Below are 25,111 nucleotides of genomic sequence, written 5' to 3'. Positions count from 1 at the left end.
CCTTTAAGAGTGCTAGGAAGAGGCCATTGCACCATTGCTGCTACTTTTTCAGGGTCAGTGGACACACCAGCTGCTGAAATGATATGGCCAAGGTATGAGATCTGTGGCACCCCAAATTCACACTTAGAAGCTTTAGCAAAGAGTTGGTGTGTAGTGAGCAGCTCAAAAACAAGCTTTAAATGAGATAAGTGTGTTTTCAGGTCAGGGCTATAGATGAGGATGTCATCAAAGAAGACTAGGACAAATTTCCTCAGATAAGGTTTGAAAATGTTGTTCATAAGGGATTGAAAGGAAGCAGGTGCATTGGTGAGGCCAAACGGCATTACCAAGAACTCATAATGGCCCGAATGGGTTCTAAATGCAGTTTTGAAGATGTCTTCCTCTTTCATCCTTATTTGATGATAACCAACCCTCAAGTGTATTTTAGAAAATATGGTGGCCCCTTGGAGCTCATTTATTAGTTCTTGGATTATTGGAATGGGGAATTTATCTTTTATTGTGGCCTTGTTCAACTCTCGAAAATCGACACAGAATCTCCAACTTCCATCCTTTTTCTTAACTAGTAACATTGGAGAAGCACAAGGGCTATTGCTTGGCCTAATAACCCCGCTCTCCAACATTTCCTCCACTAAGCGCTCTATCTCATTCTTTTGGTGATGGGAATAGCGATAGGGTCTGACATTGACAGGGTCTGTGGACTGTTTGAGAGGTATTGAGTGATCATGAACTCGTTTTTTGGAGGTAAGACTGTGGTGTTGGTCCCTTGTAAGGTTGCAAATATAGTTCCAAAAGGGGGGGGGGGGTTAGGAACTATTTGACCTTTTTAATTGATTAGGGCAAATTTCTTTTTCTTAAGAAAAGATTATATGACAGCGGCGCTGAACAATCGACAAGACACTGGCTTAGTCAACTAGTGACTAGGTCAGTTTCGTTGCTTAGGTCAGGAAATAGCACTTGGAGTCTATTCCTGAACTAATTCGTTGACAGCGCACAACTCAGCTTGACCTCTTTTACTTGGTCAGTTTTAGTTTGTTTTAAGCAAGCAATATAAATAAGGAGTTAAGGTTTAGAAATACTTCACTCAGCAGATTTATCCAGGTTCGGCTTCTTCCAAGCCTACGTCCTGTCCCCGGAACACTTCCAAGATTTCAAATCCTCTACTGAGCTCTTTAAAGGTAGAGCCTCAAACCTTTTACAATATCAGCAATTGAGTATGACAAGAGTACCTTCCTCTATACTTCTACTCAATCCTAATCTCTCCGCTGAGTACTTAAAACCGAGTACTCAGCCTCTCCTTTCTATTCCTAGAAATGATTAAGATTTGTCCTAAACAACAATTGCTAGAACACCTTAGATGATTGAGGATCAATCACTCTAGACTTTTACACAAATGAATAAACTTGTAGTGTAAGAATTTGCTTTGCTTTTGATGGAGAACTTTTGTATATGTTTGATCAGCGTAACGGCTTTTGCTCAAAGTTCTCTGTCGAATGTGGATTCTGAATGCTCTATTTATAGAGGGCTGTGAGAGCTTCTGGTTATTTCGAATTTCGAAATAACCGTTGGAGGGAAACGGCTACAGGTCGTTTTCACTCAGTCTGTCAGCAGTTCTCTTAGCCAATCAGATTCCAGCATCTTCTGTTCTTCGGTCAGTGTGACAGTATGTTCCTCCATTTTGGGTAACGTCAACCAGACAGCTTGCTGTGTCTTCTGATCTTTACTCGAAGAGGAAATACTTTGTCTGGAAGCTGTCTTGTGGTCAGCGGCTGTCTTGTACGTTTTGTCGAGACAGCTCAGCAGCTTCATACCGAAGTTGTCTACGTGGATCTTCTCGATCCTTCTTTTCTCAGCATGCGTTTCATTACTTCAACGGCAGCGTTTTGGAGATACGCGGGCTGAGTGATCTTGGGCTTGTTTGACTTGGGCTTTGACTTCCATATAGGGCTTGAGCCTTATGATCTTTATATCTTATAATAAATTATAAACTCAACATTGAACAAACACATTAGTAACAATAAATCAAAGTATTTAAACTTAGTGTGTTGTAGAATATTTAATTTCACTTAATTAATTTTGTCAAATCAAAATCCTGTGGAAAGGTGTTTCAACAAACTCCCCCATTTTGATGTTGGCAAAACTAATCAGCAAAGAACTCAGCGTTGAGCTCCCCCATGATAGTTGACCTTTTTGATTAAGTGAACTCCCCCGTCAGGGCTGAGCTACTGACTTAGTTTTATTCTAAACATTCTAAGGTTTAATTGAATAAGTCTAAGGTCAGTTTTCAGGTATAGGTCAGCTTATGAGACATATTCTATTTTACTCAGTATTCAGCGGAAGTAATGTATAGTGACAGAGCGCTGAGTAATTTATTTGTTCAATGGTTTATATTAGACAAGTTCAAACATTAATTTTTATACGCAGCATGCATTTCATATAATACTTAGCATTTGAAGGACGGATAACTAATAGTTAAATAGTAATGCAAGTATTCCAAAAATAACAGAAGTTAGGCATATTGAATTTTTTTTAAAAAAAAGGATAAGGACAAGGCATAAAAATTCTTCTTCCTAACTTCTAACTCTCTAGTTTCTAACTTAGAGTTAACTTCTAACTCTGAACCGAAGAGAAGTGGTTGATCAAGTCATGGATTTCACGCAGAATTTGGTGAGTTACAGGTGGATGAGAGGACTGGTCATGGTTTGGTGGAGGATGACTTGTTCTTGAAGCAGATTGTTAGCTGAGGCAATGACACGCCGTCCTGATTCAGTAGCACCTAGGTGTGCAAATTTGGCAGGAGTGGGCTCGCACTGAGTGCCTTGAGTAGCAACAGGACTACGGGGTGTGTTGACTTCAGATGCTGAGTTGCTTTGAGATGGGAGTTGAGCTTCTTTTGGACTAGCAGGGGTTTTGGCTTGTTTCTCACTTTGAGGAACAGAGGCTTGTTTTTGTGGAGACCTCCCTTGAGTAATGTTGGGCTCAGCGGCAGTTTCTTCTTCTGTTCTCATTTTCTTCTGAGCTGACTCAGCTAGGTCCTGATCAGCTTTCTTCTTGTTTCTTTCCATTAGCCTTACCTTTCTTGGGACAGTACGAATATCCTTCGAGCAGGTTCCCTTTTTCTTCTTCTTCTCAGTTTGAGCAATCTCAGATGGCACAGTAGAAGTATACTCAGTTTGAGGTTCATCTGTTGGTTCTGTACCCTCATTAGTTTGAGCAGTTTCAGCCATAACATGAGCTATAGCATCATCCAGATCTGTTAGATTTTCCATTTCTCCAATGGGTTGCTCAGTCTCAGCCATAATATCCTCCTTCTCAGTGCTTCCATTTCCGTCATATCCTTTCAGGGGTTGACTATGTGATAGTCCATTCAGCAGACCTGCAGTGATAACACTTCCTGATGAACTTATTTCACCTACAGTTTCTATATTCTTGTCCTGTATTATCTTGGTGATGAGAGAACCCAAACGGAGCTTCCTTCCACTTCGTTGAAAAGCTCCGACCAAAAAGACAGGAAGATTGAATGGAGTGCTGGTCAGCATGTGCCAGATGAAGCATTGTTCAAAGGTGGAGGCGGATGAGGGTGAGCTGAGTTTAGGAAAGATGAAGTTGGTCAGCATGAAATGGACCATCTTCTGATTTTTGCCCATGCAGGTGCTGGGTACTTCTCCTTTGTAGTCTCTGGGTTTACAGAACCCCTTCATCTTTTCTGCGATGGCTTTTGGTATGGGCTCCTTTGTTGTCCTGAACTGTATTCCTGTGTTTGGTATTTCCAGCAGTGTTGCTAGATAATCAGGAGTGATCACTATCTTTTGACCTTTAACTGTGGTCTCTAAGTAGTCGGAGTCATCTGCATCAACGTGCAGGTTGGAGTAGAATTCTCTCACTATCGTGGGATAGGTTTGTCCGGAAAGAGAGAAGAGACCTTTCCATTTGTTCTTTTCTATCCATTCACAGAATGGTTTCTCAGAAGAGACGAAGCCAGAAGGAAAGTATCGGCTCCTTAGTACTTCTTGACTCTTGGCCCAAGAGTGTACTTTGATCATCCTTCTTACCATGCTAGTTGAAGGACCAGCCTGATCAGTGGATTTTAGGGTTGGAGAGAAGGTACTTTTGTTGAAGGACATTTTTGAAGTTCTGAGGCTCTTAAGTGCTTAAGGAAAATCTGAAGCTTTCTAAAGTTCAGTATGCGTGGAGAGTGGTAGTGGGAAAATACCTACTATTTATAGATTTTTAACTTAGGTTTGCGTTTGAATTTAGGTCGGTTTTGCCCTTAGGTTGTCCAATCGGCAGAAAACCCTGACATTTATGACACTTTTAAGACGTATTCGGCGCATGCGCAGTACAGGTGTCATTACGCGTGCGGTTGCATTAAATGCAAATGATTACCTTTACTCAGCGTTTGTTAGTATAAACGTTTCGTATTCTGAGTAGTCAGTTTTGTTCAACGGATAGTTATAGAGGTTTAGTTACTCGGCATGAGATAACTCACTCAGTGTGCATTTATTTCTAGGCATGTGATTTTGAATACAATCTTTAGACACACAGCATGGTATCACTCATTCATAGTGCATCATATCACATTTTTACTTAGGAATTTAAGACAGTAGATTAAACATACCAATGACTTCTCTCAGTATGCTAAATTGCTCTCGTGCTAGAGGCTTTGTAAAGATATCAGCAAGCTGCTCATCTGTTGGCACATAAGTCAGCTTAATTTCTTTCTTGAGTACATGATCTCTGATGAAGTGATGCCTTATGCTGACATGCTTCATCCTGCTGTGCTGGATTGAGTTCTTTGAGAGGTCAATTGCACTTTTGTTGTCGCATTTGACTTCAATTGTCTTTGTTTGAACACCATAATCTTCAAGCTGTTGCTTAATCCATAGGACTTGAGCAACACGGTTTCCAGCAGCAATGTACTCAGCTTCAGTTGTGGACAGGGCTACTGACGCCTGCTTCTTGCTGAACCAAGATACAAGACAACTTCCTAGGAAATGGCATCCTCCAGATGTGCTTTTTCTTTCCAGCTTGTCTCGGCCATAGTCAGCGTCAGTGTATCCAATGAGTGTAAAATCATGAGTATTTGGATACCACAAACCTGCATTAACTGAGCTTTGCAAATATCTAAGGATCCTTTTTACAGCTATGTAATGGGATTCCTTAGGGTTAGCCTGATATCTAGCACAATAACATACTGAGAACTGAATGTCCGGCCTACTTGCTGTTAAGTAAAGTAAAAAGCCAATCATACCTCGGTATAACTTGCTGTCTACTGACTTACCATTTTCATCAGCACAGAGGACAGTGTCAGTGCCCATAGGAGTGGATATTGGCTTACAATGTTCTAGTTCATATTTCTTCAATATCTTCTTGACATATTTAGCCTGACTGATGAATATGCCATTCTTTCCTTGTTTAATTTGAAGTCCGAGGAAGAAGTTGAGTTCTCCCATCATTGACATTTCGAATACAGTCTGCATTTGTTTGCTAAATTCCTTGCACATAGATTCATTAGTAGCACCAAATATAATGTCATCTACATATATTTGTGCCAGCAGGGTATCTTTACCCTTTCTCTTAATGAATAAGGTTGTATCAGCTTGACCCCTGACATAATCTCTAGTCAGTAAGAAGTTGGTCAGCCTCTCATACCAAGCACGTGGTGCTTGCTTGAGGCCATACAGAGCCTTTTTGAGTTTGTAAACGTGGTTTGGGAACTTAGAATCCTCAAACCCTGGAGGCTGATTGACATAGACCTCCTCGTTTATTACTCCATTAAGAAATGCACTTTTAACATCCATTTGAAACAGTTTAAAATTCATATACGATGCATATGCACATAAAATCCTAATTGCTTCTAGCCTTGCCACTGGGGCAAAGGTCTCACCGTAGTCAATACCTTCTTGCTGACTGTAGCCCTGAGCTACAAGTCTTGCCTTGTTTCTGACTACGTTTCCTTGTTCATCCAGCTTGTTCCTGAAGACCCATCTCGTTCCAATGGTCTTTTGGCTCCTAGGATGTGGCACTAGCTCCCACACATTATTCCTCCTGAACTGATTGAGTTCCTCTTGCATGGCATTCATCCAGAATTCGTCATCCTCAGCTTCGGCAAAGTTCTTCGGCTCCTGTACTGAGACAAAAGCTACATTGCCGAGATACTTCCTTAGTTGATTTCTTGTCATCAGCGTATTTCCAGCTGAGTCAAGAATTGCATTTTCTGAATGCCCTCTTGGGACTCTTATCTCCTTGGGTAGATTTATGTCTTGTTCTATCTGTGTTTCAACATTCTCTGCAGAAGTAGATTGGTCAGTGAAAGTAATCTTAGGTTCACTCTTACTTTTGGTCAGCCGTTTTGTGAAGGACTCAGTAGCTGGTTCTTGATCAGCAGGTGCTGAGTTTGGTTCATCTTCTATCAGCGGCTGGTATCTTCCTGCAGGGTCAGTTTCATCGAATTGCACATGTATAGATTCTTCTAATACTAGAAAGATAGCCTCATCAGCTTTTGAATCAAATTTGGCTAAGCTATCTTTGGTATTTAAAATAAAGCATCTACAGCCAAAGGCACGAAAGTATCCAATGTTGGGCTTTCGTCCTTTCCAAAGTTCATAAGGGGTTTTCTTAAGTATAGGTCTAACTAGAGCCCTATTCAGAATATAGCATGCTGTGTTAACAGCTTCTCCCCAAAAATACTTTGGAAGCCTATGCTCATCCAGCATTGTCCTGGCAATCTCAACCAGAGTTCTGTTCTTCCTTTCAACAACCCCATTTTGCTGAGGCGTTCTAGGAGCAGAGAAATTGTGGTCAATGCCGCTGACTTCACAGAATTCAACAAACTTTTGGTTTTTTAATTCTCCACCGTTATCACTACGGATATGAGCTAATTTTAGGTCTTTCTCATTTTCAATTTTTCTAACCAAGTTTGAAAATGTCTCAAAGGTCTCATCCTTAGTTGAGACAATGTTTTTACTGTGAAAAGATTGCTTGGTTTGTTTTCCAGCTTGGCAAGCATGGCATAATTGATCTTTTTGAAATTTAAGTTCAGGCAGTCCCTCAACCAATTGCTTTCTTGCTAATTTGGCCAGGAGGTCCATGCTTACATGACCAAGTCTCCTGTGCCATAGCCAGAAATTTTCTTCCTTTGTTACTAAGCACAGTTTTTGAAAACTTTTTCTCTAAGTCTAGCATAAAGACATTATCTATCCGAGGGGCAGTTAAAATTAACTCATTAGTTTTACCCTCGTATATTTTACATCCAGTAGTATCAAATATAACTTTTCTCCCATTGTCACATAGCTGAGCTACGCTGAGTAAGTTATATTTGAGTCCGCTGACTAGGGAGACAGATTCAATAGTAGGGTTACCTCCGATGATTCCTGAGCCTACTATCTTACCCTTCTTGTTGTCTCCAAAACTTACACTCCCTCCTCGTTTACGTTCAAACGTGATGAACTGAGTTTCATCACCCGTCATATGCCTTGAGCATGCGCTGTCAATATACCACATCTTTGACTTCTCGGCACATCTCAGGCTTACCTGCATTGTAACTAGTTACTTTTAGGTACCCAATTCTTTTTGGGTCCTGACTTGTTAGGTGCAACAGGTATAGCATCATATTTTATTTTATGGCGACATACATGGACAGTATGGCCATTCTTTCCACAGAAGTCACAACTGACTTTCTGTTTAGGATTTTTTACTGACTTGTCAGCACCCCAGTGCTGAGCGTGCCAGCACACTTTAGTAGTGTGTCCTAACTTCCCACAAAAGTCACATTGGACTTTTCACTGGGGATTTCGTCTCTGCTGAGTACCTTGGTACTGTGTACCTTGATACTGAGTTCTCAGCGGAAAATTGTTTTTGTTTGAAACCTTTAATTGGTTCTGAATGGTTGTGACATCTTTCCTCAGTTTCTTTGAAACTGACTGGACTTCAGAGACAGACTCATGAATGATTTTCATATTTTCATGCAAAACTGAGTTGTCTTGAAGAAGGTATCTGAGGTCACTCAGTTTGACCTCTTCTACTTCATCACAGCGCCGGCTGAGTGCTTTAATCTTCCTGTTACACTTTTTAACAAGTGTATAGAGATCACTCAGGGCGTTACCCATTTCATTTCTGAGTTGAGAGAGTAAGATTACCTCATTAGATTGCTCTTCATTATCTGACTCATCAGATTGGTCAGCATGCTCAGAAATGCATGGCTCAGCAAGTTCGTCAGCCATAAAGCATATCTTCGCTGACTCGGTGGCCTCAGTTTCTGTTGATGAAGATTCATCACTGTCACTCCAACTAGCCACCATTGCCTTCTTCCCACTTTTATTGTCTTTCCTCAGCGTGGGGCAGTTTGACTTAATATGGCTATCTTGGTGGCACTCAAAGCATGTAATGGGCTTTGAGCTGTCCTTTCTGTATTTGCTGTCGCTTGAGTCAGCCTTATACTTATCAAACTTTTTGTAAGGCTTTTTGGAATATTTGTCGTTCTTCCTGAACAGCCTCTTCATCTTTCTTGTGAACATAGTCATCTCCTCATCATCAGTTGAACTCCCGTCAGTGGAGTCAGCCTTCATGACAAGTGACTTCTGCTTCTTGTCATCAGATTTTTCCTTCACCTCAAAGTTTTTCATGGATATCTCATGGGTCAGCAATGAACCGATGAGTTCGTCATATTTGTAGGTGGTTAAATCCTGAGCTTCCTCAACTGCTGTCTTCTTTGCTTGCCAGTCTTTTGGAAGACTCCTGAGTATCTTTTTGACTTGTTCTTCCTCAGTGAAGATTTTCCCAAGTCTCTTGAGCTCATTAATGATGTTGGTGAACCTTGCGTTCATGTCTGAAATGCCCTCATCATTGTTCATCTCGAACAGCTCGTACAGTCTCATCTGCTGATTCACCTTGGATTCTTTTACTTTGTTTGTTCCCTCGTAGGTGACTTCCAGCTTCTTCCAGATCTCTTGTGCCGACTCACAACCTGAGATTTTGTTATATTCTGCAGCATCGAGCGCACAGTGAAGCATATTGATAGCCGAAGCATGGTTTTGAAGCTTCTTAAGATCATCCTCTGTCCATTCAACCTCAGCTTTAACAACTGACTGGCCAGCAACAACTTTCACAGGTACAAACGGGCCTTGGACTATAGATAGCCAGATACTCATGTTTGTAGCTTGAATGAAGTTCTTCATCCTATTCTTCCAAAATGTATAGTTTGACCCGAAGAATAGGGGAGGCCTGGTAATGGACAACCCCTCAGGTAATATCTGAGTTGTCTGGTTTCCAGGGAGAAACCGAGTGCTGTTTTTGCCCATGGTATAGATCAACTCAAGGTTGTTAGACCTTTAGTAATGAGCTTTTAAGCTCTGATACCACTTGTTGGTCCCTTGTAAGGTTGCAAATATAGTTCCAAGGGGGGGGGGGTTAGGAACTATTTGACCTTTTTAATTGATTAGGGCAAATTTCTTTTTCTTAAGAAAAGATTATATGACAGCGGCGCTGAACAATCGACAAGACACTGGCTTAGTCAACTAGTGACTAGGTCAGTTTCGTTGCTTAGGTCAGAAAATAGCACTTGGAGTCTATTCCTGAACTAATTCGTTGACAGCGCACAACTCAGCTTGACCTCTTTTACTTGGTCAGTTTTAGTTTGTTTTAAGCAAGCAATATAAATAAGGAGTTAAGGTTTAGAAATACTTCACTCAGCAGATTTATCCAGGTTCGGCTTCTTCCAAGCCTACGTCCTGTCCCCGGAACACTTCCGAGATTTCAAATCCTCTACTGAGCTCTTTAAAGGTAGAGCCTCAAACCTTTTACAATATCAGCAATTGAGTATGACAAGAGTACCTTCCTCTATACTTCTACTCAATCCTAATCTCTCCGCTGAGTACTTAAAACCGAGTACTCAGCCTCTCCTTTCTATTCCTAGAAATGATTAAGATTTGTCCTAAACAACAATTGCTAGAACACCTTAGATGATTGAGGATCAATCACTCTAGACTTTTACACAAATGAATAAGCTTGTAGTGTAAGAATTTGCTTTGTTTTTGATGGAGAACTTTTGTGTATGTTTGATCAGCGTAACGGCTTTTGCTCAAAGTTCTCTGTCGAATGTGGATTCTGAATGCTCTATTTATAGAGGGCTGTGAGAGCTTCTGGTTATTTCGAATTTCGAAATAACCGTTGGAGGGAAACGGCTACAGGTCGTTTTCACTCAGTCTGTCAGCAGTTCTCTTAGCCAATCAGATTCCAGCATCTTCTGTTCTTCGGTCAGTGTGACAGTATGTTCCTCCATTTTGGGTAACGTCAACCAGACAGCTTGCTGTGTCTTCTGATCTTTACTCGAAGAGGAAATACTTTGTCTGGAAGCTGTCTTCTGGTCAGCGGCTGTCTTGTACGTTTTGTCGAGACAGCTCAGCAGCTTCATACCGAAGTTGTCTACGTGGATCTTCTCGATCCTTCTTTGCTCAGCATGCGTTTCATTACTTCAACGGCAGCGTTTTGGAGATACGCGGGCTGAGTGATCTTGGGCTTGTTTGACTTGGGCTTTGACTTCCATATAGGGCTTGAGCCTTATGATCTTTATATCTTATAATAAATTATAAACTCAACATTGAACAAACACATTAGTAACAATAAATCAAAGCATTTAAACTTAGTGTGTTGTAGAATATTTAATTTCACTTAATTAATTTTGTCAAATCAAAATCCTGTGGAAAGGTGTTTCAACATGTGGGAGGTTGAAACAAATGGCTATGCTTTTGTGAAAGATCCTGAATAGGTGCAGGGGAGTGGGGAAATGATAGGCTGGTTGTTGTAGGTATGTCTACTTTATCTTGCAGGGCCATCAAAAACAATTTACTGGTTACCCCCTTCCAACCCTTAGTCATCAACTTATTCATTGACTTTATGGTCATCATTTTCAAACTCATCTCATCACTAATTCCCTTCAATTCAATTTGTTTATCATCTTTGCATACTAGCAGCCTGTTCTTAGCAAAATCAAAGGTGACAGGTGTATGACTCCTCATCCAGTCAGTGCCAAGTATTAAATCATAATCACCCAACTCTATCACCCTTAAAGTAAAGCTAAATTTGGTGTTTTGCATAGACCAGTTGCAGTCATTGCACTTTGAATTAACTGTAAGCTGTCTACCATCTACTACTGTTACAGCTACAGGTTTGACTTCAACTAAGGGTAATTTAGTTTCCTTTGCAACTTTATGATCTATAAAACTGTGGATACTCCCACTATCAATTAAAATCATAATAGGTCTCTTATTAAGAATACCTTTCAGCTTCATTGTAGAGGTTGAGAGTCCTCCATCCAGGGCATTAATGGAGACCAGCATCTGCTCAGGCTCCTCTTCCATCTCCATTGGTAAGACCTCCTCCTCAATTGCAGTGTCTGCTTCCTGGGTTTCAGTTTCTTCCCCTGCTGTAATAGCCAAAAGCTTTTTGGTAGTGCATTGATGACCAGGGAAGTAACGATCTCCACACTTGTAGCAGGCTCCAGGAATCCTTTTGGGTTGGTTATAAGGTATAAGAGGCTTATTTTCAGGTGGTTTGGCTGTATTTGTGAGCTGTGAGGTTGTGGTTTGAGTTGTAATAGGTGTTCTGCTGGTGGATGTATTGGAGGACTAGGGTTTGATAGTAAGAGGAGATCTGAAAGTAGGCTTGGGTTTTACCACCTCTAAGATTTCCTTGAGATGATTCTCTTGGAATTTGGCTTGCTTAATGGCAGAATAGATCTCTGTTGGCCCATGGGTTTTTACTGCAGTTCTGATCTCAGGTTTGAGACCGACTATGAATCCCTTAGTGAAAAAGGTTTCTGTGAGTTCAGGATGCTCTTTCTCTAGTTTAAGTTTCATCTCTTCATACTGATCTTGATACAAGGCCACAGTGGATGTCTGCCTTAGTTGCATCATCTGCTCCACAACTTCATTCACCTCAGTCTCTTGGAACCTCTTCTCTACTGCTTCTACAAACTGCTCCCAAGAGACTCCTGGATGACTAGGGATCCAATTCTTGAACCACCTCTCATCCTTTCCTTGCATATAGAGTCCTTCCTGCCAATTCAACCTTCTTCTCCGCAAGCACCTCAAACAGCTGAAAGTACTTGGAACTTTTGCTAACCCAGTTTTCAACTTCAGATCCATTAAAGGAAGGCAACTCACATTTGGGTAGCAACTTGTTGAAATAGGGACCCTTAGGTGTGCTCTGCTCAGGTACCTGTATGATTGTTGGACCGCTGCCTAAAATGCCTCGTTCAGGATGGAAAGCTGAGATGGGAGTGTGATTTAAAGGGTGTGAGGATTCAGGTTTGTCTTGAATGAGTTTGGCTAGAGAGTTAATGGATCTTTGTACCAGATCTTCCATGGCCTGATGAGAATCGATCTGGTCTTTTCGAAGTTGATTTTGCTCCAACAAAATGGAATCTAACCTTCGTTCTTGAGCAGCTTGTGCATCTTGGAATTTAGCATTGAGCTCCTTAACTTGTTGTTCTAAGGCCTCCATAACTCTTTTTGCTCTCTTTTTAGCTGCTCTGGTTTCTCTTTTGGTATTACTGACCATTCATGGGTTGGAGGGAGGAAAGAGTCTCTGATACCAATGTCAGATTATAGCTCTGAGAAATAGAATTAGAATGGAATAAAGGGAAAGATAGGAGAATAGGGAGAAAGATAGACAGAAGTAGAAAGGAATAAGTAGGATATTTGTATATTCTTAATGATCCTTCATCCTTACAAGACACTACATTTATAGAATAAGAAAGGACTACCTGATGCAACAGATAGTACCATTTCCACAGTTGTGCCAGCTGGAAAAACAACTTTCTAACAACTAGCTACAGGACAAATGTGACTCACTGCAGAAATAGAATGATACCTTTCTAACAGCTAGCTACAGGACAAATATGACTCAGCAGAAATAGATTGAAACCAAAAATACATATAAGAGCAAATAAAGATGCTGATAACTAATTAAACTAATTTGAAGGCAAATATCTTATTTGATCCCTTTACTCTTACGCTGATACGTAACAAATTCATTGTCTTGGATTGACTCCAAACCTCTCATAATCTTTCAATGAACTAAGACCAATTTGGCACACCCTTTTTCCCTTTCACAAAAGTTTTTAGTTATATAATTCAGATATGTTACAGACCATGTGAATACATTGGAAATACATGAGTACCATGTACTCTAAAACTATATGAATATATTTCATTCAAGGAGAATATATATATATACACACACATTAAGGAAACTACCTAGATAGCTACATCCCATACCTAGACAGACCCATACCATGCTTACATTATTACACTCCCCCTCAAGACAATACAACTCAATAAGAAACTCAAGATACTTTGGAATATAAAACATAATCCGGGAGACGCAACATAGAAGAACAAATCGGACAGGAGAGATGACATCGGAACATCAAGCTTCGTTGGAAAAGGACAAACAAAACTTCATTGCACAAAAGGAGATTCTCCGGAAAACTAACCACACAAACAGGTGGAAAACAAAGAGACGAAGGCGGCGGAAGAGGAATGGTGACAATCCGGTGAGATGAACTGAGACTTGGAGCCCTAGGTCCAAACTATCTACTTACAAGGGAGACAGTGATGCTGAAAAAAACAACCCAAAAATACAAACCCAGAAATTCTGCCCACAAGGACAGAAAATGAAGCCAAACTAGGCTCTGATACCATGTGGCAAACCATGTGAATACAATGAAAACACATGGGATCCCATATAGACTAAAACTATATGAATATATTTCATTGAAGTAGAATATGTCAGATCTGAGATTCTGACAAGAGAATAATCACGAATGAAAGAGAATAGAAGAGTGAGGTAGAGAGAGAGAGAGAGAAGAGAAGAATTTAAGAAAAGAATGATTTCATTAATCTTTGCATATCTAGCTAGTAAATAGTGACCTGCTTAAATAGAGAATAGGGCCAAAAGGAAACGGTTACACCAACTGCACTATAGCAGCCACTATTTAGGGAAGATAAACGAACCTCTAAAATAGAAATCAACATAAATCATAAAGCAAATACCAGAATATTTAACAGAGTGGTAAATAGCTAGATTAGTCATTCTTCTGCTTATATGTGACACTACCTCCTCCTTTAGCACATTCTTGTCCCCAAGAATGCATCAATACTGGGCATTCCAACCCACTGCACCAGTAATTGAGGTGTGATAACACCGTCCAAGTATGTGTTCCTGGAGTTGATGATCCTGAATAGTTCAATGAAGAATTCACCATCCTTGATAGGAGGAAGGGTAATGGTAGGAGAGTGCGAGGGATTCACCTTCTTCTTAAATAAGGAGACATGAAATACATTATGAATTCCACAATCTGGTGGTAACTGTAGCTTATAGGCAACCTTACCCACACGCTCAATCATAGGAAATAGGCCATAATACTTAGCCGAAAGCTTCATAGAACTTTGCAACGCTAAAGATGTTTGCCTGTAAGCTTGCAACTTTAAGTACACCAATCTCCAATTTGAAATTCCATGTCACTGCGTTTCTTGTCTGCTATCTGTTTCATGCGATTCTGTGCGGTAGTTAGACATTCCAGTAGATAAGAATTCAACTTGGAGCGGTCTTGAAGGAAGGAATTAACGGCTTCTACTGGCGTTGATTGAAGAGGCAGAATCGGTAGTTCAGGTGTGGTACCATATAGTGCTTGAAATGGACTCATCTTGATGTTGTGGTATGAAGAGTTATATTACCAGTACTCAACAAGGCTAAGCCAAGAGTCCACTTCTTATAATGCAAGAAACACATGCTAAGGATGTAATTCTTAAGGCATTCATTCAACCTCTTGGATTGGTTGTCTTATTCAGGATGATAAGCACTCATGAAGTGTAGCTGGGTGCCTAACAGCTTCATGAGCTACTTTCAGAATATGCCAGTGAAAATGTGATCCTTATATGGGACAATTATACGTGGCATGCCGTGCAAACGAAAAATACTATCTAGGAATATTTTAGCAACAGTAGCAACATTAAATGGGTGGGATAAGGAAATGAAATGTCCACCCTTGGAGAACCTATCCACTACTACCAAAATAATATCAAACCCATTTGAGTGAGGGAGCTTCTCAATGAAATCCATGGCAATATCTTGCCAAACGCCTGCTGGAATTGGGAGGGGTTGTAGCAGGCCAGGGTGGGCTGCATGATCAGCCTTGCATCTTTGGCAAGTGTCGCAAAAATTGACCCAAGTAGTAACGATTGAAGCATATGTGGCCAGTGAAAATGGAACTACAATCTGGACAAAGTTCCCCTAATGCCAGAGTGACCTCCAATTGGGGAATTGAACAAGCTACAATGGTTTGATCCTTTAAATTTGTTTGATTCCCAATGTAAAGTCTACCCTTGTACTTAAGCAAGCCGTTGGAGTAGGAGAAAGGAAATTGCGAGGAAGAGTTAACTATAAGCTGCTCTATAAGAGTTTGAGCTGTAGTGTCTCGTACATAGGAATGTTTGAGGTCTTACATCCAAGAGGGAATTGTCATAGAAAGGGAAAAAATGTGAGCAGTAGGAGTAATTACCTCTTCTTGTTGCCTGGACAAGGCATCAACAACCTTGTTGTCCACCCCTTTCTTGCATTGGATAGTGTAGTCTAACACCAGAAGCTTGGATACCCCTTTATGTTGCAGATATGTATGCAGTTTCTGATCCAATAGATGTTTTATACTCTCTAGTCAGTCTTTATGATGAATGTAGCATTTTTGAGGTAGTGCCTCCATGTGGTGCATGCTTGAAGGATGGCGAGAAGCTCTCTCTCATAAGCTGAGAGTCTTTGATTTCGAGGGCTTAAAGTCTTGGATAAGTAACAAATTGGCCTTCCGTGCTACATAAGGACTGCACTGATGCCCACACCACTAGCATCACACTCCAAAACAAAAGGCTTCTGGAAACTAGAAAGTGCCAAAACAGGAGTTGTGGTCATGATTTCCTAAAGTTTAGTGAAAGCAGTTGTGCCCAATTCACTCCAGCAGAATTGATATTTCTTGATAAACCTGCGATAATAACCTGTCAACCCTAATAAGCCCTTGAATCCTTTGAGAGAGATTGGCCTTGGCCAACTGATCATTGTTGAGATCTTGGCAGGATCTGTAGACACACCTTCTGCTGAGATAATATGGCCGAGGTAGGCTACATGTCAAACTCCAAAGTCACATTTAGATGTTTTAGCAAAAAGTTGATGTTGGTTAAGTAATTGAAACAAGTTGTAAATGTTGGTAATGAGCTTCTTCGTTAGGACTAAAGATCAAAATATCATCAAAGAATATGAGAACTAACTTCATTAGATACAGGGCAAAATGGTGTTTTTTAAGGACTGAAACGTGGCGGGGGCATTAAGCCAAAAGGCATAACCAAAAACTCATCAGGGTTCATTTTGATTTGGTGGTAACCAGCCCTAAGATCTATTTTAAAAAACACCTTGCTGCCATTTAACTCATCAATTAAATATTGCATGATTTTGGGATTGGGAATTTATCCTTAATGGTAGCCTTATTCAATTCCCTATAGTCCACACAAAACCTTCAGGATCCTTTTTTCTTTTTTACTAACAAGACAGAAGAAGCATATGAACTTTGACTAGGCTATATGACACTATTTTCTAACAGTTCAGAGACTAACCTTTCAATTTCATTCTTTTGATAATGAGAGTACCGATATGGTCTAACATTAATAAAGGTCTATGGAGTTTTTAAGTGGTATTGAATGGTCATGTGTTCTATTGGGGATAGTTTGGTAGGTGTTTGAAACAGTGACTGAAACTTAGGGGGTACCTTGGGAACTGGATCCTCCTTGTGGACTTCTATTGCGACTGGAGTGACAGATATGAGGAAGAACCTTGATGTCACGCCTTTCCACCCATTAGAGACCAAGTTGTTGATGGACTTCAAAGTCATGGTCTTCAATTTAACCACCTTAATTATTCCTTTTGGAGCTATCTCTTTCTTATCCTTGTGAATTGTAATTAATGTAGAGCGTGTCCAAGGCTGCTCAAGGGCTACTTAGGTTGCTGTTTGTCTAGGCTACTGTAAGGTAGATGTCTAGAATGCGGGTAAAGGTGTTTCCTTGTCATTAAGGGTAATATCACTAGCTAGTTGTATATAAATGTATGTGTATGTCACACCAAAAATGTAGAAAGACCATTACAGAAATTACATGGTATCAGAACTTAAGGTTCTAAGATTTTTTTGCTTTTGTTTTTGGGTAGTATTTCCCAGAGTTTCAATTTCTATTAAGAGCTTGAGTCTCTTGCGTTGTAATAGTTTCTGTAGTCACCTTATCTCACCACCCATCCCATTCCTCTTCTCTGCCTCCGATCGGCATTTACCCAAAATCCGGCCACCATCTGACCAATGTGTGAGGCTCACACGCCTCCGGCGAACATTTCCTCCACCCACATGCGCCGGCACGTGGCGCCTCCTCCTCGGCTCCGTCTTATCTTTCCGACGTCGACACTTCATTTCCAGCTACCGTGTGTGCTCACCTTTGTCGGGAAAGTCCTCCCTTGAATCTTCCTTTCTTCTTGCCTTTTCCTTTAGTGTACTTGGTTGTTGGTTTTGACTATTTGGTTGTGGGTGTTTCATTGTAATGCTGCTATTAAAAAAAAAAAAAATACCTTACTCATTTTGAATTAGTTCAATGGCAGAGGGAAATGAAAAGAAAATTGTCACTGAACTCACATTAGGCTCCTCTAAAATTACGGATAGAAAATTACTTGGGAGTCAAAACTATACTAAGTGGCAACGCACTATCTGTAGGTTTGTCAACAGTGTTGACTTAGCAAACCATTTAACTAGTAATCCTCCATCCACCGCAAATGAAATGGTTAGTGGAGGATTATAAATTGTTTAATCAAATTCAAAACACTCTTGATCCCATTGTTGATGATGTTATGACTCATTGTGAGACTGTTAAGGAATTGTGAGAATATCTGGAGTTTCTGTATGCTAATAAAAAGGATATGTCTCAGATTCATATGTTACTGTTAAGGATTTATTGTGCAGAGCAAAAAAATCGACATCTTCTGCAATACTACACTGAGCTGAAACAGGCATAGGAATAAAAGAGCAATATGTTTCCCATTCTGTTTGATGTGAAACAGATGCAGGCTCAGAAGGAGCAAGTTGTTGTTCAGTGCTTTCTGGCGGGCTTAGGTCTTGAGTATGATATGGCTCGTACACAATTGTTGACTAGTGGGGCACTCTCGTCTTTTGCGGAAGTCTATTCTTGTTTACTTAACGTCTGTAAAGATGGCGTAATGGTTTTTGGTACATTGTCCTCTGACACAGTCGCATTCGTATGCAATGTCGGTCCAGGTGGTAGAGGAGGAGACAGTCCTATTCCTAATGGTAACCGTAGTTCCCCTCGTACTTGCTATCATTGTGGAGGAGAAGGGCATGTTAAGAAAAATTGTTGGAAATTGCATTGTAAACCGCCTCAGCACTCGGGACAGAATGCTCCTACGAGATCTGCAAATATAGCAACTCAAGGTGGCATCAGACCAATCCCGTCCTCTGTCACTATTTGTGCAGATGAGTATGCTCGGTTTCAGCAACTCTCTGCAACTTATGATGCAGAACAACCATCAACCTCCACCTCCACTTTGACTGATACAGGTAATCGGGTTCATTATATATATACCAAGTTAATATCTATGCTCCAGCTTGAGGGAAGTGTGATTAATGTAGAGCATGCCCAAAGATGCTCAAGGGCTACTTAGGCTGCTATTTGTCTAGGTTGTTGTATCTCTAGGCTGCCGTAAGGTAGATGTCTAGACTACTTGTAGGGTAAAGGTGTCTCCTTGTCATTAAGGGTAATATCACTAGCTAGTTGTAATTAAATGTATGTGTATGTAACACCAAAAATGTAGAAATACCATTACAAAAATTACAAGAATGAATCAACAACAACAACAACAACAATAAAGCCTTCGGCTAACATGAACCATCATACAAAATCGTGAAATCAAGTCGTGTCAGCGACAAAAATTCTCTCCCTCCACTCCGTCCTATCCACTGCCATATTTTCCTCAATCTCCAACAAACTCATATCACTCTCGATCACCCTCTTCCAAGTTTGCTTAGGTCTTCCCATACCCCTCACCATTGCATTCCTTTGTCACTCTTCAGTCCTTCTAACCGGTGCATCAAGCGCTCTTCGTTTTACATGGCCAAACCACCTTAGTCAGTTTTCCCTCATTTTATTCTCAATAGATGTAACCCCTACTTTTGTCCTAATTATTTCATTATTCACCCGATCTTTTCTCGTATGACCACATATCCATCTCAACATACGTGTCTCCGCCACCGACATCTTATGAATGTGACAGTGTTTCACTGCCCAACACTTCGAACCATATAACAATGCAGGTCTAATTGTCGTGCGGTAGAATTTTCCCTTCAATCTATTAGGCACGTCGAGGTCACAAAGAAAACCCGTAGCACTCTTCCACTTCGACCAACCAGATTTAATCTATGAGCAACATCTCCGTCCACTTCTCCATCCGTTTGAATAATAGACCCTAAATACTGGAAGCAATCCGAGCCCTGAACAACTCTCCCATCCAGGGTGATTGTCCCTGCCTCCCTATTCCTATCGCCGCTAAACTTACACTCCTCTAGATTCCAAAGTTTGTCTCCATAATTACAAGAATCAATAACGTGTGAAATTCAAAATCAAACGTAACTGGGGTATGTTGTGTTCATCCAATCTGACCTAAGAATCATGTCATAATCCTGCAATTCCAGTGTCCCCAATGGGAAGGAAAACTTCGTTCCTTGCATGGTTCACGAGCAATCATCACACCTAGTGTTAACCAAAAGTTGTCTGCCATCAGCAACAATGACTGCTACGGGGTTAATATGTACTAAGGGCAACTTTTCTGCAACTGCCAATTTATGATCCAGGAAGCTATGAGTGCTTCCACTATCAATGAGGATCATAATTAACTTTTTGTTGATTAACCACTTCAATCTAAATGTGTTATCAGAAACTCCCCTCCCAAGGCATGAATGGAGAGTGTAACTTCTTCAAGAGACTCCTCCGAGATTTCTTCCACTTGTTTCAATTCCTCTATCTCCCCCAATTCTCCTTTCCATGGTGCAATTCCTCGACATTCATAGCATTGAGCTTCTTAGCAGCACATTGTTGCCCTGGAAAAAAATTTCCAACAAGCTTCAGGGATGTTCTTAAAGGATGTGTTATAAGTGAGTTATTTTGGTGGAGTTGGTTTAGGTAAGGAGGTGTAAGGGGCACTTGGTTGAGTGTTTGGCTGTGTTTGGCTTATAAACAGATAGAGGATTGGGTTGCCAAACTCATAGGGTAGTGGTTGGCTTAAAACTGGATTTAGGTCTCATGATTTCCATGACTTCTTACAGATGTGTTTCCTAATATTTGGCTTGCTTAATTGTTGTGTATATGTCTTTAGGTTCATGGGATCTCACAGCTGTACGTAATTCAGGTTTGAGCCCTGAAATGAAATAGTGACGAATTGAAGGATCAATATCACTCATTTCCTTCCAAGCATTTTCCATGTTTCCAACACATGCAGCAAAAAACAGCTCAAATCGAAGAATAGCAACCAAAATAAGAAGAATATATGTGTGCAATGAACTCCTCCTCTCATACACCAAATTGTTATGTCCCATAACTTGTTTACAATTTTCTACCTTATACATTTGATGAGACCAGACCAAGTGCATGTCTTCATCAATCCTGATGGCCATATGTCCTAAAGTTGGAGGAGGTAGTGTTAGTGATGGAAGGGCCACAAATTTACCCCACCCAATCTTTAACTCATTTTCGTTCAGAACCACTCCTTGCATTTCATCTTTTGCTATTTGTCCTTCAGCTCGATTTATGAATGCAGCAAATCCACAATTTCTCTGTCGCCATCGTTCTTTAGTTGCTCCAGACCACTTCATCTTCACTCTAGCAACAGACCCAACTTTTCCAAATGTCCGTAGAAGAAAATTCCCATCAATAATACCATTTATTGACAAATTCATACCAATTAAAACAGCTGATACATCTATAGACTCGTTCATGCCAAAGGAAACACCCGTGATTAATTTTGAGTCATTAAAACCTCCTTTTGCAGAAGCATAAGGTCTCCCTTGTCTAATGGGAGTAGTGCAAGGGCTTAGAGCCTTAACATCAAGTTGAGCATTAGGAGTCACACTCCTTGGCAAGGAAGAACCAATAAGAGCATAACTATGAGAACAAGGAAGCCCAATTGTTTGGCTAGCCGATGGGCTCACATTTGCTCCAAATAGTAGTGTCTGGAGTTTTCGGGTTTGGCCACTAGTATCAGATTGGTTTCAGGCAGAAGTTGCCGTTTGATTGGGGTGTTTTGGGTGTAAGATGAAGTAGTTAATGGAGGTGTGAATGTAGGGTTAGGTTTCTGAGTTGTTACAGGTGTTGGATTTATTTAAGCAGAGGTTATGGTGTAGGAATGGTTAGTTTGGTGCCCTTGCTTTGGAGCTAGGGGAGATCTAAATGTAGGATTTGGCTTAGGAGCCTCAATCACATCCTTAAGATGGATGTCCTGAAACTTAGGATCATTATAGAGTTCTATGGGTTGATATGAACTTGGTTCAAATTTATTTTCAGGTCTCAAACTATTAATCAAATAAGAATCAGTAAGGATGGGATTTACCTTCTCCTTTTGAGGCTTAAAGGCTTCAAACTGTCCCTGATTAACAATTACATCAGTGGTCTGCCTACTTAGCGAAGGCTGCTCCAGCACAACTTCAGTTTTTTCTTGCAATTTGAAATCTACTAGCCTAGCTCTATCTTCCTCTTAGGCATTTCATCGAACAGTTGGAAGGTGGGTTGGAAGGTTTCCTCTTCTTTGTTAACGAGCATTACACCAAACAGTTGGGAGTCAACCAAAGCAAGATTTGAAATTCCTTTCCTTTATAAAATTACTTGAGCCAGATATGAGAGAGATCTACGTAATTGTTCAAGAGAGTTTTGTTGCTCCTCACGAAGAAGTTCCCATCGCTGATCAGAGTCTTGTTGCTCCTTGCAAATCAGTTCCCATCGCCGATCAATTTCTTCGATGGCCGGAGGAAGGAAATCTCTCATACCAATATCAGAACTTGGGTTCTGATGAACTAGAATTTTAGAATAGGAAGAAAATGAATGAGAATACAGAATAAAGAGAAGAATATAGAGAAGAATTTAGAAGAAAGAAATAAAGGTTTCATTAATCAATTGGTACAAAGTGATTCTCTTAAATAGGAAAAAAGGAAAAGGAAAAGGAAAGTATAGATGACCTCCTAAATTCATGGCTCTAATAATTCTAACTTACCTTAAATCACCCTATTAATTCTAACCTACCTTAAATAAGAATAAGAAATATAGCAATTCCCTCTAAATAGGCATAACAACTATTGGTGGCAGCAATTATAATTTCCCACGGCCGTAAATATTCCTAAATAACATCTATTAAAGCTAAATACAACTTAATGTAAAAATAATTAACCACCTAATAATACCTAAATAATCCCTATCTATAATCGTGACAATATCTAATACCAGAAATTGAATCTGAAATCTGTTTTCTTATTTGTATCTTATTTTTATTAAAAGAAAGCACTAGGTTGTTTTGGACACTAGAAAATATGAGACCAGTGCCGGGTAACAGTCTGTCATGATAAATTCATTGTCTTGTCTGTTCATGTTAAAAAGAAAACTGAGGGAAAAGACATCTAAATGGAAAGAAAAGAAAAAAGGCGGTTTGAAATAATCTTACCCCAAGCAATAATAGGAAACTCCCATCTCTGTTTAGGGACTGAAATAACGTATGAAGCAACCTGGAAAAGATTTTTCTCAGTTACATCTTGCCGAAAGAATAAGAAACATATGTAAATTTCTATAACAAAAAATAAAATTAGAAAAGAATAGTATAACATGCCAAGGTGGATGCAGCAAGAGCATGAGGAGAACTATAAAGATTTGTTGTTTCCTCTTTTTCATAGAGAAGATCCATGATATCCATGCATGCCTCAACGTCAACAAGTTCCCCAACTTTAGCAACTCCCCTGAAGACAAAGATACAAAAAAAAAAAAAAAAAAAAAAAAAAAAAAAAAAAAAAACACTTAAAGCTAGATGCTAAGTACTCATTCATTTGAACAAGAATAAGTGACATCTTTGATCACTTACAAAGACAGTTACCTAAACTGAGCTAGAAGATCTTCAAGGAACGTAAAACTAATATTTCCAGCCCCAATCTCATAATTCAACACCTTCAAATTGAATAATCATCTGAATTGAATTAAAGTGGTGCAAGAAACCCCAACACTGCAATGAAATTTACCTGCAAAAATATCCTCTCCTAAAGAATAGCCTAATTAACTGCTTGATTTAAGGACAACATAGAGCAAAAAGGCTCGAACAGCATAGTAGAAGATAACCAACTTACTGCATCCAAGAAGTCTCGAGCAGTAAAATGTTGTTCCTTGATGCTTTTGTTAGCCAAGGTCTTCAAACGTTGGACAGAAAGTGGACGAGAATCATGTATCTAAAGAATATGAGCAAGGTTACTCATGTGCAGCAGTTAACAAAGAATCAATAGTTTAGAACTGAAAGCATGATTACTTACTTTGCTGGAAATCCATATAGAAATGAGTGCAAATAACTGTAAATTGCTCTCTCTCATGGGTTGCAAAAGCCAGTTTTCTGTTTTTAGTCTTTCTACAAATCTGTTTAGCAAAATGTAAGGTAGTATAGCATAAATAATAATAATAAAATCCAAACCCCTAGTCCAGAAAAAAAAAGAAATAAAACAGAATACATAAATCAACTCTTATAGGGTTGTATAATAGTCCAAACATATTACTTGTATAAATATCTGATTCACAACAAACCATATATTCACATGCATTGTCATGATTGCAAGTTGAAAATTTCAATGATGCAAAAAAAGAAGATGAAAGATGAAATAGAAAACTGATGCTCTAAAACTAAAAGCAGGCTTACTGACTTAGAGTGCCCTATGATTCAAAGCACAGAATAAACCTCGGTCTTTTTTAGGAACACGCATGAAACAATCAATTTAAAATTGTAATATAGATAAGAGTATCAAAGATTAAAAAAAAAAAAACAGACCTTCACAATTGAGAGTATGAAACGATCAATAAAATAACAAGAAGAAAGCAAAGTAATACCTGGAAAGAGATGCACAGAATCGATGAGCGAATAGAGACAAAGCAGTGTATTTGACGACTGGAGTAACTTCAAGCAGCTAAATAGTTAAGTAAAAAGAGAAAAAATCTATCAATATAGGGAGGAAGCCAGTATAAAATAAAAAAGAAAACATATGTGTAGATAGAGACAGGAGCAGATTCAATTAGAAATTCAAGAGCTGGAAGCCGCAGATTGGAGAAGGAGCTATCGTTCCTCCACATCTTCAATTTCTGCAAATGTAGATTTTTTGCGGGAATTTTGAAATTGGGGAACGCGTCGCTCTCCTTTTATTTTACAATTTTTGTTTGTAACGTGGCTCGATTAGCGTCTCTTTTTTTTTTTTAGCGTCTTATTAAGTGAAAAGTGCAAGACTGGTCTGTCGAAAACATGAGAGGGCTTTGGACGTCTCAATTTTCTAGTCTCCTCCCCTAATTTCCTTTTGTCTTTACTTTCGGAAGATAATCTTGGGGTTAGCTTTTCTAGGCTAATCTCAGACTAACTTGTTATGGTATTTTGTTTTTTCCTTCTTTTCCCTATAAAAAAAGTGCAAAACTTGTCTAAATTGAATGCTGATTTACATATTTAAACCCATTATTACAAAACATATTATATCTTTTCATTTAGAAACTACCTATATACGGGAGACACTATTGTTTTTTTTTTTACAAAGTAACCATTACTTTGTTTTTTCTCAACATTAGATGGTGACTTTGTTTTTTTTCCCACAATTAGATTAATTTTCTATCTCATCATCCAATGGGGAAAATCAAAGTAACCATAGCTTGCATCATATATATATATAATACTTAGACGCTTTTTCTATTTTCTTCTTCCTCTCTTCAACTGAAAACTCGATTTTTCTTGTGTTTCTCAACATCTGCGAACT

At 39.6% G+C, this 25,111-nt stretch overlaps 1 protein-coding gene across 3 annotated transcripts in view; it reads right to left on the bottom strand.

Moving 5' to 3' along the window:
• The window catches only part of LOC136209400 (cyclin-J18), a 33,189-nt gene extending 8,674 nt beyond the window's left edge, over positions 1-24,515 (bottom strand). The window contains exons 1-9 of one of the 3 annotated variants that reach the window (XM_066000852.1): positions 24,375-24,514; positions 24,207-24,283; positions 23,642-23,741; positions 23,462-23,560; positions 23,357-23,374; positions 23,215-23,285; positions 22,954-23,080; positions 22,792-22,852; positions 21,738-22,150 (exon numbers count right to left, since the gene is read on the bottom strand). In XM_066000852.1, the coding sequence (XP_065856924.1) occupies positions 21,951-22,150; positions 22,792-22,852; positions 22,954-23,080; positions 23,215-23,285; positions 23,357-23,374; positions 23,462-23,560; positions 23,642-23,741; positions 24,207-24,283; positions 24,375-24,446 (825 nt within the window). In that variant the 5' untranslated portion in view covers positions 24,447-24,514 and the 3' untranslated portion in view covers positions 21,738-21,950. Of the gene's footprint in view, positions 1-21,737; positions 22,151-22,791; positions 22,853-22,953; positions 23,081-23,214; positions 23,286-23,356; positions 23,375-23,461; positions 23,561-23,641; positions 23,742-24,206; positions 24,284-24,374 lie in introns of those variants that run through there. The other 2 variants (XM_066000854.1, XM_066000853.1) reach the window with 2 other exon arrangements.
• Between the last annotated feature and the right edge of the window lie 596 nt (positions 24,516-25,111).

The sequence above is a fragment of the Euphorbia lathyris genome, chromosome 10, assembly GCF_963576675.1.
Source record: "Euphorbia lathyris chromosome 10, ddEupLath1.1, whole genome shotgun sequence".
NCBI classification, from domain to species: Eukaryota; Viridiplantae; Streptophyta; class Magnoliopsida; order Malpighiales; family Euphorbiaceae; genus Euphorbia; species Euphorbia lathyris.
Note: the sequence above shows the minus strand (reverse complement) of the source record. Positions and strands in the feature narration are given on the sequence as shown.